This window comes from Amia ocellicauda, chromosome 10 (genome assembly GCF_036373705.1).
Source record: "Amia ocellicauda isolate fAmiCal2 chromosome 10, fAmiCal2.hap1, whole genome shotgun sequence".
Taxonomy (NCBI): Eukaryota; Metazoa; Chordata; class Actinopteri; order Amiiformes; family Amiidae; genus Amia; species Amia ocellicauda.
The window spans coordinates 17,844,319-17,857,599 of NC_089859.1; the positions used below are offsets into that span (position 1 = coordinate 17,844,319).

Genomic DNA, 13,281 nt, shown 5'->3' on the forward strand with positions numbered 1-13,281 from the left:
AATGAGACTCCACTGGAAGACGCCAACTAGTTGCCTAAGTGGCGGGAGCAGCAGGTGACACTGTGGGTCACATTCCAGAGGTGGATTCTGTGTACAGTGAAAGAACAGATGGGTGGTGGCCGATTAAAAGCACCACCCCAGTGGCAGATGGTGGTCACCAGTGCGAAGGGTCCGCCCAAGCATGTGCAGGCTCAGGTCGAGCCGCAGAGAGAGAGAGAATTGTCCTTCCAGGTTTCGCAGAAGGGCTGAAAGGGGGCCGCTGGGGTGTAAGTACAGCCAACTTTACGTGGACACTTCACTGGACTTTGCCTTATATTTCTCTGGGCCCCTGGGGTGGGGGGGGTCGACGTGCATGTGTGTGTGTCTGTCTGTGTGTTGGGGGTGGGGCGGTCTATGGTGTGCGTGCATGCGGGTGGTGTGCGTGCTTGTTACATTAGTAGGGGTGAAGGGTTAGCCCCATGCAGGAACACGGGGGGTGCCATGATTGGGGGAGCCAGTCATGGGGCCAGAGGACTTAAATAGGGTTGCCTGGTTCCCGCGCGTTGGTTCAGTTCCAGTCCAGTTCTAATAGAGTTCTAGTTCTAGTGAGAACTTGTGAGAGTGCAGAGCATGAGAGGGGTGCATGCTTGAGGAGTGTCAATATTGTGTTAAATAAAAAGTTCCTGTTTGTTTGAACCCTACGTCTCCTCCATTATTTGCTGCTTTATTTGCTGAATTATTATTTGCTGAAGAACCCCAAGTCGTTACACTATTTTCAATTACTAGCGTTTAGCATGCAAATTCCCTCCCCCACAAAAAGCTTAATTTGTGCTTTTGCACAAAAGTAGTGTTGGAAGTATTGGTAGCTATTTGTTGACTGGAAAAATATGCTCGCTAACGTTTAAAGCTACACCAAAATAAATGTAGCTCGCAGATGCAAAGCTACTGAAAAAAATAGTGAACTATAGCAAAGTAGGCTACTCCACAAAACTGGCTATCGTCACAGGTTTTAGTAACTACATACCAATAAAACCATTATGTACACAGTACACCCTGGCTAACGATGCCTGTATTTAATTATTAATTATTGGTAATATAATCTAAGACAGGTGGAGGGCAAGTTAAAAGTGTGTGCATTGATTATTTTCACCGTGATCTTGTTGTCTTTAGCTTTTAACTGGTGTTTTAAAAGGTGTTCCTGTGGGTGTGCCGAGCATGTGTGAGAGAGAGAGAGAGACAGAGAGAGTGCGAGGGAAAGAAAGAGAGAAAGATGTTGTCAGAGGGTGAGATTAAGGATAGGATTCTGTGCTGAAGCTGAAATCAGAACTCCACAAGGTTCTTCACTCTTGATTCACCCTTTGATTCTCGAGTGGAGTATTTTTCACTTTATTGCTTTCCAAACATGAACCATGTTATACACAGAAAATAAACCACAGTGAAGACAAGAGCATTTACATATATAAATAAACAAATAATCAAATTAAAGTCCACAGGGGAATGGATCAGAAACAGACAGGATGACATTCTTGGAGAGAAAAAAGGAACACACACCAGGAGAAAAGCATGTGTCATGTGACAAACCAAGGTGTAAAAATATAGTTTCCATAAAAATAATGGAAGAGTAGTAGGTTTAAAATGTTTATATTTTATAAAAATAAACATGGTCCATGCTTCTATAATTTTGTATAGTTTTAAATATAACTTTAGACTTTAGATATAACTTTATTCATCTTTGTAACTATGATACATGACTACTAGAAACAATACTAAGATACAGTGGCTTTTCTTGCTTTTTTTTTTACAAAACAGTTTGAAGCCTTATGGGATATCCTCCAGTGTTGAACATTTTAAAAGTGTGTATTTTATCTTCACCATTTTTTTTTGTACATTATATACAACTTAATGATATAATACATCTTTGTGGAATTAAAAAGCATGACACATTCAGACAAACAGACCCACAAGCACGCACAGTAAAGTCTGTAGGTAGCTTCCTTTGTGTCCAGAGTGTTTGTCCAAAACACATTTCTGCTGTTCATGCCACTCAGCTTCACCTCTCCGACACTTATGCTAATCCAACTTTCCTTTTTTCTTCTTTACTTGCTGTAGCTGCTGTTTTGCAGAAGCACTGGTGTCACCAACAGTTTAATGTGTGGACAACAGACATGGCAAACTACAGGAAGAATAAAGCGAATGCTACAGCTCGAAAGAATGGCTAATGTGAAAGATACATGGTACTGTAAACAAACAAACAAAAAACTCACACAGGAAAAAGAAAAAAGCACATCGTTATGATGAAATTATGTCACACTGCATTCAGGATATATCACTACTCACTTAAAACTCTAACACACGTTGGATGTCTCATGTTACTGTGCGTGCAGAGGGACAAGAAGAGTCACAGAGAGGTATTTATGCAGAGAACAGGTGTTTGTTTTATTAAAATACATTAGAAAAAAAACTAGGCTGTGTTCTTTATATCTCTCTTAGCATGCAAAATTGGTATAAGGTGTATAAAAATGGGATGTCTGTGGGAGTGGAGGGTGGAGGGATGTGGAAAAATTCAGCAAAATGCATCGACATAAATCACATTGTTGCAATGATTCGTGAACTAAAAAATAGCGTAATTTGAGATAACCACAACTTTTAAAAAGACCTCCATGAACTCTGTGGGTGAAGGCAAAGCATCCTATGGTGACTTTGGGGAAGCCTCCCGGGTGGCAGTAAAGCCATACAAGTAGCCTTTACTGCTTCACAATTTGCCAAGAAAGGAAAGGAAAAAATTTACAAAAACAAACACACACACACAAAAACTATCATAAGAAAGTTTGGTGACGATATGGCTGAGAATGGTGCTGGTGGGCCGTGGCAGATTATCTGTTGTACAGTGCGTGCAGATACGAGACATCCTGCGCATACGAGACACACTGCGCATCCTGTACCGTTCACATGCTTGGCTGGGTTTGTTTCCTCAGGAGGATGTCTTCTGCAGCCCTGTTAGAGGAGCGCTGGATGAGCAGCGGGTGGTATACATGTGTATGTGCGTGTATTTTGTGTCAGTCATTGAATTACACAGCAAAAGCACCACAACACGTGTCACGATGGATGGGTGAGCCGTACCTCACTATTAAGGAGGACTGTTTTTTTATTTTTTGTACGTGACCCGTGATGAGTTTGAATGTCTGCTACATTGTCTGCCCTGAGCAGGTGAGGTCTACCTGTTTCTCTATTAGGCATCAGTACACGCAGGTGTGTGCGTAAGCGTCGCTATCCAACCAAATCTGTGTCGATTTAAAATCTGAAGATATATAAAATCCAGGATTGTGAACACATCACACTTAAAACAATGTCCAGATACCCAGTATAATAATTGGTAAGGTGTCACAAGTATTAAAGAATTATACAGACAAATACATCACCCAATCAACCAGCCATTTTCACTATCTAAGAGTTTTTATATATAGATTCAGCTACTGACATTTTCCCATATAAGGATCAGTGCTCAACAGATGACAGATTTGTAATCCTCACCTCAGCAATTTACTATTATGGTTACTGTTGTTATTGTTATTATAATTATAAGTATTATTATTATCAACAATATTATTGTATTTATCATCTCAAAAATAAACTCAGTATGTAAACTTCAAGTCTCAGTCAGTGTTGCAAGAATGATATTAAAAGAGTCAGTCAACAGTGAGAGCTGTAAGCCCCTCTGTGGGATTCTCCCCATTGCTGTGTCGAAAGCAAAGGAGTCCACAGAGCTTCCAGTGCACCCTTGAGCATCCTGTGTGGAGGCAGCCTCTGTAAACAGTGTTGAAAAGGAATTGTTGCATTGTAATGGCGGCTGATGAGGTGGAAAAAAAATTATATTAAAAACTAAATTTAAAACAGAGATACTAATCATCTTCAAAACTGCTGTCCAGGAAACAACAGGGGGAGTATACTGCCCATGCTGCATAGCTTTCCCAATTAGTCTCTCTCCTCCCCTACTGGAGTCTAAGGGAAGTGAGGGATTGCTGTGCATAAGTCAGTCAAGGCCGCATACAATAGAGAGCTTGTATGCACAGTACAGGGAGTATCCTGTCCTGGGGAGGGTAGTGGTGCCCTGCAAATTGTGGGTCCTGTATGGGAGAGAGGGTTGGGTGCACTGTTCCTGTAGGGCTTTACTTGGCGATGAGGATCTTCACAGAACGAGTGAGGGAGCCTGCCATGGTGCCTCCGGGAGCTGGTGGCGGGGTGACGGCGCTGCTGGTCTTGGTGGGCAGGCTGCTGGAGCGGCCCATGGATTCCTCGGCAGCCCGCAGGAGGAAGGTGTAGTTCAGGGCTACCTCCTCCACCTTCCTCAGCAGCTCTAGTCGCTGGGCCTCGGAGCGCACCCCACGCACCAGCCGGATGAAGGTCTGTGTCAGCGCACACAGCACTTGGAAGCTGGAGGTCACGGCACTCAGCATGCGCGTGGGGCTCTTCTCCACGCCTGCCACCCGCCGACATGATGCCCGGAACTCCTTGAACCTCAGTGCCAACTCCTTCTTGTACTCTACCAGCCGGGGCGCCAGCAGCCTGGGATCATCCTCTGGCTGGGGGCTGCTTGCGCACTGCCGCAGGATGGCCAGCAGCTCGTTGGCGTCCAGCTGGGCACTGAGGAAGCCATCAGGCAGCGAGAAGGTCTTGCCCTGCAGAGCTTGCACCCGCGACAGGCTGCCTTCCAGCGTACCCGAGCTGCGGAGGTCAATCTCCTGGCTCTGCGGCTCCTCTTCGCCACTACAGCCATCCGCATCCAGCACTTGTAAGGTCTTGCTGACTACGGGAACGGTGTTGGCATCCAACTGCATCCCTGGCAGTACCTGCAGTGGGATGGAGTAGGAGAGCTCATCCTTCTCGCTGCTCTCGTCCGTCACCTCACACTTGCGGTAGCAGAAACAGAAGGAGCAGCACTTCTCCCTGCCATCCTCCTCCTCTCCTGGAAGCCCCACTACACCCTCTCCTACCCCAACCTGGCCCTCGCGCAGCAGCTCCAGCTCTCTTGCCGCCTCTGACTGGATGGAGAACACTGCCTTCCTCTTCCCTTCCCCCAGCTGTGCGTATGAGGGCTCCACAGGGGTCGGTTGCTTGGAGGCTGCAGTCCTGGCTCGTTCCATTCCCTTCTCCAGGCTCTTGGTCTTGGTGGGTTTCACTTCAGCGTACAGGGGCACTCTCTCATTGCTGTCTGCCTCACTGATGCTGTAGCGGCGCAGGAGCTTCTTGTACTGTGGCGCCCCCATGCACTCTGAGCGTGAGGTGCAGGTGGGCAGGCAGGATATGGGCTGCTCTCGGGGCTCCCGGGACTCTAGGCTGGTGGAGCGGATTCGAGTGGTCTTGATCTCCAATGTCTGGGGTCTGCTGAGGTCTTCCTGTTGCTGGGGGGGCTTGGGGATGGCAGGGACAGGTATGGGCTTGTTGACAGTCCTCTCCCTTCCTCTCCTCTCCAGGGCTGTTCCTATGGGAGTGTCAGGCAATCGAATACCCCGGCATATTCTCTTGCAGTCGCAGCTCCGGCGCTGCTCCCGGGAGATGCCGGGCACTTTCTGCACGGGGCTGGTACGCAGTTGGCAGGGGCAGGGCGTGCCTGCTGGAATTGGGGAGGCGCCCTGGGGGAGGAACTCCACCTGTGCCGTTTTGGGTTTCAGGAGTTCCTCCAGGAACTCCAGCTCATACTGCCGGACCTTCTGTAACTGGGCCTGCCGCTCATCTGTCTCGCGGCGCAGTCGGGCAGGGAAGGTGGCGGACAGCAGGTTCCTGAAGCTCAGGAAGGGGGCGCTGCGCTGTGGCCTGGGTTTCATGACACTCAGCTTCTTGCACTCGGCAGCATCGGCATCGGGATTGGTGGCAGCAGCAGAGGCAGCAGCAGCAGCAATAGCAGCTGTAGTGGTGTCCCCTGACCCAACTGCTTGTGTGCTCTCTACCCGTGAAATGGCGGTTTTCAAGCACTTGGGAGTCTCACTGGGGTTTTTGCTATGGCCAGAATCTGCCTTGATCTCAGGCTTCTCCTTGCGCTCTGACTTCTCTGGGTTGAGTGCAGAGTACTTGGGTGGGCCCAGGAGGCCAGGCTTGTGGCCTGGCTCTGTCCCTGTGCCCCTCACTGCGCTTTCTTTGCTGGTGGCCAGGTACAGCCCCTTGGCTTTGGCACGCAGTCGCTCATCATCAGTCGGCGAGGAGGAGTGGAACACCACCACCTTTTGGGCCTGGTGGTCCTTGAGACGCAGCGGGGCCCCTGGCTCCGGCTGCACAGGGCAGGTGCAGAACAGCTCCCCAGTAGGCAGCATGCCCTTAGAGCTGGAAGGCTTGTTGGTCTTCCTAGAGGCAGCCTCGGCATCTTGGCACGTGTTAGTTTGTCGAATCTTGGCAGAAATGGCACTGTCCACAGGCAGGAGAATGGGTAAGGCTTTGCTGGTAATTTCTGGGCTGGTGGTACCAGAGACTTTTCCTTTTGCCTCTGTGGGAGGAGTAGGACTCAGTTTGCCCTCCGCATTACTCAGCACCTTCAGGTCCATGGAGGCCTGGCTCCTCTGCTCCTGGCTGGCATGTTTGAGATCCCCAGAGGCTTGAGAAGGAGAGGCACCAGAGTCACAGAGAGCCCCAGGTGTGCTCGCAACACTCAAGTCCAGCTTTCCCGGGTTCTGGGGGCTCTGAGAAAGGTCTTGGTTCCTCCCCTGCTCCCCTGTGGAGGTGGGGGTCTCCTGGCCCGGGCTGACCTTCAGTGGGGTGCTCTTGGTGAGGACAAGGGGCTTGGGAGGGCAGCTTGTGCACAGCTGGCCCACGGAGAAGGCTGCCCCACCCAGGGCTTGAGTCGTGCAGCCAGAGATAGCTAAGGGAAAGTCACAGCGGCTGAAGATGCGCTCCTTGTTGATGTGGTGGGCCAACAGGTAGGCCTGGCTTTGGTGCTGCTTCATGGCGGACATCATCTCAGACATATCATTTAGTTCAGAGGAGTTGGTCTCATGTCCGGAGTCCAGCGACGACTCAGGCGTTATGGCCGCCAGCACGATCAGACCTGTGGAGGAGTAGGGAGCAGAGGCACAGTCAGGCTTACACAAACCAATCCTGCCCAGACACAGTCCTGTAGTGCAAGATTGTATGAAGACTAGAAATCATGCAGGATTTGGCCAGGATCCATAGATTAGCATTACTATTCTGGTAATTACCAAGGATACGGGAGACCTGTAGTTCTCCCTGCAATGGCTGAAGGGTAAAAAGATTTTGTCCCCACTACCTTGCAGGAGTATAAATACAGTGCCTATAGAAAGTCTACACCCCCTTTAAAAAGTTTTGATTTAATCCGGCCCTTATCCAATTATGATATAGCAATTTTGTATGTTTAATATATATATATGTATTAGGGCTGTCAGTCAATTAAAATATTTGATCGGTTAATCAATGTGCATTAGTTAATTAATCGGTAGATTAATCGGGCACTTTCTAAAATAAGTGTAAGTGGTTGTACCACCAAGTAATACTTTAATAAATACTAATAATTGAAATTACAGTATATCAACGCTGAACAGGAATGGTAAAAACATATAGAAATGTACATTAAAAAAACAACAACACTAAATTATTATAATCAGCAAACTAAATTATAATTGCTACATCAAACAGATGTTTTGCTCTAAAATGAAACCGTAAACTACTAGCATTGCCCTTGTAAGAAAAGCATTGCTTACAAATGAAACAGAAAACGTTTACTTTGTCTTCAATGTTTCCTTCCGAATCCAGTTTGAATCCAAAGCTGGACCGTAGTGACTGTAACCCTCCAGTTTGCCCACAGATACTGTGCTGTAGCTCTGGTGATGTGATATCTTGTGTGATTCGCCTATAATGTAACACTATAGAAGCACAGGCTGGTCAGTTTGACAGATTTAAATGTAATCACTCTGTGTTCCTGATTACACTTTTGCCCAAGAAAGTTGGCGGTTTCTGCCCCATCTTGGATCTGAGGCGCATGAACCGCCACCTCAAGGTGCTGTGCTTCAAGATGCTCAACCTGCGCACCATGTCCCAGGCCATCAAGCCCGGCAACTGGTTTACCACGGTGGACCTGAAAGATGCTTACTTTCACATCCCCATTGCGCAGGCGCACAGGAAGTTTCTCTGGCTGGTTTGTTCTCACTCGAGGGAGCAGGTTCGTATACACACAAACGCCACCTGACGCCAACTCAGCAGGCACAGTTCCTCGGACTGCGCCTCGATTCCGTTGCCATGCTCGCCATGCTGGCGCCAGAGAGAGTTGACTCAATACACACGTGTCTCTCCCTCTTCCGACTGAGAGCTCGTGTCAGGGTGTCCCTTTGCCAGAGGCTACTGGGCCTCCTAGCGTCTGCATCACAGACCCTCCCCCTCGGCCTCCTCCAGTTGCAGTGGTGGTTCAGGTCTCTCAGACTGGGAGAGGAAAGGCAGGAGCCAGAGCCACGATCAAGCACACCGAGTCACAGTCACTCCAGCGTGCTGGAAGGTGCTCCGTTGGTGGCGGAGCCCCCACAATTTGACCCTCGGTGTGCCCCTGGGGCCAGTCTATCACCGAGTAGTTATGATGACAGACGCCTCCAAGCAGGGTTGGGGAGCAGTCTGCGACGGACGTGGAGTCCGAGTCAGGTGGACGGAGCCCGCACGGGCCCTCCATATCAACATCCTGGAGTTACAAGCAGTACTCCTTGGACTGTCTCATTTCCTGCCAGTCCTGCGGGACAGACATGTGCTGGTTTGTACGGACAACACAGTGGTGGTTGCCTATATCAACAGGCAAACTGTACTGTCTAGCATGCCGTCTGCTTCTGTGGGCGCAGCTACGGTTCCGTTTCATCAGAGCAGTTCACATCCCAGGCCTGTCCAACACCGCGGCGGACCTCCTCTCTCAGGGAGGCCCCCCGGTCTTGGAATGGTGCCTCCACCTGCTTGTGGACAACAACTATGGAGCCGGTTTGGCAGGGCGGATTTGGATCTCTTTGCCTCGGCAGAGTCCACACACTGCCCACTATTGTTCTCCGTCCAAGACCGCTGAGGAACCCTAGGGATCGACGCTCTAGCCCACACGTGGGCGCGCTGTCTCCTTTACGCGTTCCCACTGTTCCGCCTTTTCCTGGTGGTCCTGGAGAAGGTCAGGAGAGAACGAGCAACAGTTCTGCTGATATGCCCACGGTGGCCTCGCAGATTCTGGTTCGCAGACCTGATCGCCCTCCTCCACGGAGAGCCTTGGCAGCTCCCAGTGAGAGCGGACTTGTTGTCCCAGGTGCAGGGCACGCTTTGGCACCCCAATCTGGGCCTCCTCCAGCTTTGGGCCTGGCCCCTGAGCGGGAGCGGTTGATTACCTGGGGTCTGTCAGACGCAGTAGTTGCCACTATTCAGTCGGCGAGAGCTCCCTCTACGAGGTCGCAGTATTCCTACCACTGGCGGACGTTTAGCACCTGGTGCCAAGATTGCCCCATCGGGGTCATATTGCAATTTCTATAAGAGCTGTTCGACTAGGGCAAGTACCCGTCCACGCTCAAAGTATATCTGGTGACCATCTCCGCATGTCATGTCCGGATTGATGGCGAGCCTCCTGGGTCTCATTTTCTGGCTGTGCAGTTTTTAAAGGGAGCTCGACGGCTATGGCCTCTTCAAACCCTTTCACTGCCCGCATGGCGTCTTGATGTAGTACTGGACGCACTTTCCCAAGACCCATTTGAGCTACTGAACTCAGCTGAGCTGAAGCTGGTGTCACTTAAGACTGCGTTTTTGCTGGCAATCACCTCTGCAAAACACGTGAGCGAGTTACACGCCCTGTCCGCACACCCATCGTGTGTCTGTTTTGTGGGAGATGGCTCCAGGGTCACACTATGGTCTAACCCTGTGTTCCTCCTGAAAGTGCTGTCTCCATTTCATGTCAACAGGCCTATTGAGTTGATGGCTTTTCATCCTCCTCCCTTCACTTCAGAGCAAGAGAGTTGGCTTCACCTGCCTCGCCCTGTGCGGGCCCTCAGGTGTTATTTAGAACTCACTAAGGCGCTCAGACCAACTGTTTGTGTCTTATGGAGCGCGGACACAGGGCCAGGTGGTTTCAAAGCAGTGCCTCTCTTATTGGATTGTGGACACCATTACCATGGACTATGAGTCCACTGGGACCCCGGTGCCTGATCACCTGGTGGCCCACTCGACTCGAGGCGTTGCCACATCGTGGGCCCTTTTTCAAGGCGCCTCATTGGCAGACATTTGTGCAGCTGCAGCTTGGGCCTTGCTGCTTACATTTGCCCGATTCTACAGGTTGGATGTGATGGGACCGGTCCCTTCCATTGGGAACCCGGTGTTGGCTGCAGTAGCCTATGGGCTCTGGCTCCTGCCTTTCCTCTCCCAGTCTGCCCCTGTAAGTGCATCCTGAGGGAGCCGTGTCTTTCCCTTCCACCGGACTATGCCTTCCAGTCGAGCACCCATGCGAGCTGGCTGCTCCTGGATTTACTGACAGCCCTGTCAATGTGTTTTCAGGGCTTGTCATGTGGCCTACAAGCATGTTGCCTTATGAGGCCGCCCTGTATATAGTTCGTTCATTATAACTGTGTTGCGGTGGTGCATGCGTCTGGCCTGTACCCCACTTTATATATATGTGTATATATTGGTCAGCAGGTCTGTGGCCCACTCTGGCTGTATTACACCATGGAGCAGGGGACCGCTGCTGTTGTCCTCCAGTGGAGGGCACTTGAGTTCTCCAGTGCCCCGCTGTGTACATAGTTCATTTATTCACACGGTAGAGCTGTAGTTGCCCTGCGTTAGCTGCGCTATTCGACAGGTGTCAACTGCTCCTGTTTTCCATGGGCGGCGCATTAGTTTGTTCCTGCGCCCCGTGATGTATATATGTGTATATATGTATTATGTGTTAAACAGCAGGACTGTGGCTCCATTCTGAAATTGTAGAATGGAGCTCACTGCCGCTGTTCCCAGCTGATGGCGCCTGAGTTCGCTGCCTCGCTATGTAAATAGTTCCTTTGTTAACACAGTAGAGCTAATGTTGCTCTGCGTTAGCCGGTCTAACCAGCAGGCATCAACTGCTCCTGTGTTCCATGGGCGGCGCATTAGTTCGTTCCTGCGCCCCATGGTGTATATAGTTCGTTTGTACGAAATCTAAATTGTCAGCACAATGGAGCTCTTCCACTCTGTACTGTTTAGTTGAGTTGGATGCTCTTGCTGGTCTTGCTGTCACGCAATATGTATATATTGTATATTGTTCAGCTCGGCTTGTCAGGTATGTATTATGTTGTATTTTTCTCATTGGGTCTGTGGCCCACAGAGGCTGCACATGTGCTTGATTGCCCATGCCAGACATTGTGCAAGTAGATTACGACCTTGCTCCTAGCTGCACTAGTAGAGCAGCCGGCCTTGTAAGCGGAGGGCGTAAGAGTTAACCTCTGTAGCCTGTATGCTGATTGCAGACAGTTCCCGGTAGAGCGTGACTATGGTCCTCGCTCCTGGACGGCTCAGGTGCGGCCCTACAGGGCCCCTGAGGTTACTGTCTGGAGTTGTGTTGCCGAGGTCCCCTAGTGGTGCACCTCGGGGCAGGCTCCCTTATCAGGTCGCTGCCTCCTCCCTTGTGACGGTTTTGTTATACAGTAACCCCTCCACCTTGGGCAGTGCTTCCGACTTGAAAGATAACGATAGGTTACGTATGCAACCCCGGTTATCTGAAAAAGGAAGCACTGCCCAAGGGTTGCAAGGTCGCGCGGGAGTCATGTTCCCGGCAACAGAGGACGAACCTGCACTGATGTCACGTTTTATAGAACAGGATGTTGGAAGGGACCTGTTCTGAGTGACGAGCGTAGGGGCCAATGGCAGCTTTGATAGATTGACGTTTCGATCGGGATCCTACGGAAGTGCGCAGAAACCCCTCCCCCTTGGGCAGTGCTTCCTTTTTCAGATAACTGGGGTTGCATACGCAATGTATCGTTTTACCTGCATACACGCAAATCAAGTTCAAGTGGCGGTCTATACCTCACCTGTCTACAGTGTTTCATGTATAGCATTACAAGTGTCTTCTTACAACTGTAGTCAGACTGAGTGGACACTGAGAGTGATTACACCGCAAATAAACACTTGTTTCATTTATTTGTTTTGACTGTGTAGTGTACACGTTTAGAAAAACAATGTGCTGTGATGTGATTTATACCAATCGTTTTAATGTTTTATGTTCATATTTCCATTTAAATAACTACTTAATTTGTGCTAGTTTTATTCGATCGTTTGCCTTTCATTATATAGCTTTTAAAGGGCTATCTGTTAAAATAAGCGGTTTGGGCTTTTGTAGGTAGTTCCAAATGTCAGTGCTTCTAGTGTTTCATTATAATGAAAAGAAAAAATAAATCTGCTAGATTAAATAGAGAAAATATTGATCGTCGATCAATTCAGTAGTAGATTAATAGAACAGATTAAACGATTAATCGAGGCAGCCCTAATAAATATATATATACATATGTGGGGCAACACTGAAATCTTACTGACATTTTATGGAACTGACTTTTATTTCACTTTGAGCTGTTCTCCTCATGCATTGATTGAGCAAAATCGATTCCTATGGCAATATTGAACTTAAAAAAATATTCTGCCACAATAATGTTGCATGAAACGCCTTTATCAACAAAGCAATAGACATTGCCTCCATAGACATTTCCAAACATGATTTAATAATTAAACAAAATATTTTTAAGTAAATCGTATAAAGAGTAATTCCAGAAGATGCACCAGCTAGCTGACATATTTGTCTCAGGGAATTGCTCCCTGTTGGATTAAGGTAATGGGCTTAAAGATAATTTAATTACAACCAGCCTATCTTGTTCTTCTTAATGATTTGTAGAATCTTCAAAGATCAGTGCTGCTCTGTATCCGGCTCTGCTGTTTGCAGAGTGTCCCCTCTCATTGTTTATTCTTAAAGGATGTTTTCTCTAACTGAATTACGCCTGCTCTGTATGAATCAATTACACTTTTATGAGTGATAATAAAAGCTGATTAATATTTTAAAGCTGCAATAGTTTTTATAGTGTACAAAGCCCTTAAGCCCTGTCTTCAGATCAAATGCCTTTAAAAAGATTCCTGGACCTTCATATTTATTTATATATAGATCTCTATATATATATTTGTTCTTTTAAGCTGACCACTGAAACAAAATGCTCAATAGCTTTTAAAACATAATTATGATAATTAACAAATGCCAGGAAAACAAATCTGAAAAGGAATTGCTAGATCCAGGGAGTGACAAGGAAGGTTGTGTTGTGAAGGGTACAGGGGCAAGGGTTCAACTCTCAC

The 13,281-nt window shown here is 48.4% G+C and overlaps 1 protein-coding gene across 1 annotated transcript in view; it reads right to left on the minus strand.

The window, feature by feature from the left end:
* Positions 1-1,349: 1,349 nt before the first annotated feature.
* Positions 1,350-13,281, minus strand: part of frmpd3 (FERM and PDZ domain containing 3) — a 46,189-nt gene continuing 34,257 nt past the window's right edge. Inside the window, exon 14 of the mRNA XM_066715350.1 lies at positions 1,350-7,012. Within this exon, the coding sequence (XP_066571447.1) occupies positions 4,146-7,012 (2,867 nt within the window). The 3' untranslated portion in view covers positions 1,350-4,145. The remainder of the gene's footprint in view (positions 7,013-13,281) is intronic.